Source organism: Chrysochloris asiatica, unplaced genomic scaffold (genome assembly GCF_000296735.1).
Source record: "Chrysochloris asiatica unplaced genomic scaffold, ChrAsi1.0 scaffold00158, whole genome shotgun sequence".
Lineage (NCBI taxonomy): Eukaryota > Metazoa > Chordata > Mammalia > Afrosoricida > Chrysochloridae > Chrysochloris > Chrysochloris asiatica.
In genome coordinates, this window is record NW_006408676.1 from 7,878,699 (window position 1) to 7,880,117 (window position 1,419).

Consider the following 1,419-nt stretch of genomic DNA (forward strand, 5'->3'; position numbering starts at 1 on the left):
CTCTAAAATGATTGTTGAATGATTTGCATAGGTTGTAGCTCTGAAATAGTCTGACATTTCTTATTATTTTATGTTTTTACACAGATCTCACCGTACATAAGAAGCCTAGCTGTTGCCTGTTAAGAACATAGCCAATGTGCTCATTTTCAAGAAGATTGATAATTTAATATCTGTATTTTGGAATCTTGGATGCCTTTAAAGGTGTTTGTCAAAGCAATGAGAAATCGCTCAGTGGTGACTGAATTTATCCTGCTGGGCATCCCACACACAGAAGGTCTGGAGTCCATGTTCTTTGTCCTGTTTTTGTCCTTCTATGTCTTCACACTGATTGGGAACCTGCTCATCCTACTTGCAATTGTTTCCTCCACTCGACTTCACACTCCCATGTACTTCTTTTTGTGCAAGCTATCAATTTTTGACATCTTTTTCCCTTCAGTGAGCTCCCCCAAGATGCTGTTCTACCTCTCAGGGAATAGCCGAGCTATCTCCTACACAGGCTGTGTGTCCCAGCTCTTCTTTTACCACTTCCTGGGCTGCACTGAATGCTTCCTGTATACAGTAATGGCCTATGACCGCTTTGTGGCCATATGCTACCCTCTGCGCTACACAGTCATCATGAGCCATAGGGTGTGTGCCATCCTAGCCTCAGGCACCTCATTTTTTGGCTGTATTCAGGCCATCTTTCTAACCACTCTCACTTTCCAGTTGCCATACTGTGGTCCCAATGAGGTGGACTATTACTTTTGTGATATCCCAGTGATGCTGAAGCTGGCCTGTGCAGACACTTCAGTGTTGGAGATGGTGGGGTTGATCAGTGTTGGTCTCATGCCCTTCAGCTGCTTCCTTCTCATTCTCACCTCCTACAGTCGCATTGTCTACTCCATCTTGCAGATCCGCTCTGCGGAGGGTCGCCGCCGTGCCTTCTCTACCTGCAGTGCTCATTTCACTGCCATCCTTCTTTTCTACATGCCAGTAGCAGTCATCTATCTGCAGCCCACCCCCAAGCCCTGGCTTAATGCAACTGTTCAAGTCTTGAACAACCTGGTCACCCCTATGCTGAACCCCTTGATCTACAGTCTCAGAAATAAGGAGGTCAAATCATCTCTAAGGAAGGTTCTACATCAGTTTTGCTTCCTTCCTGAGCAGCTGTAGAGACAGATCAATAACAAACTCTTCAATCATAATTCACAGTTCATATATATCTTTACTTCATCCTCACAATGATTTTTAATTTGATAGCACAGATTTTATTACTACCCCATTTTCCAATGTGGGCACTAAGAGCCAAAGAGATAAATGATGCACCCATAGACATATAAGGAGAGCATCGGAGAATGAGGACTTGAAGCAGGTTTTTTTATTCTGGACCTGTGCTCTTTGGAGGACACCTACTACTGTTCTTGGAAGGAAAGAAACATT

The 1,419-nt window shown here is 44.0% G+C and overlaps 1 protein-coding gene across 1 annotated transcript; it reads left to right on the forward strand.

The window, feature by feature from the left end:
• The first annotated feature begins 216 nt into the window (after positions 1 to 216).
• On the forward strand, positions 217 to 1,152 carry LOC102841396 (olfactory receptor 149-like). The gene has a single exon (XM_006871012.1). The coding sequence runs from the start codon at positions 217 to 219 to the stop codon at positions 1,150 to 1,152; it is 936 nt and encodes a 311-aa protein (XP_006871074.1).
• The last annotated feature ends 267 nt before the right edge of the window (positions 1,153 to 1,419 follow it).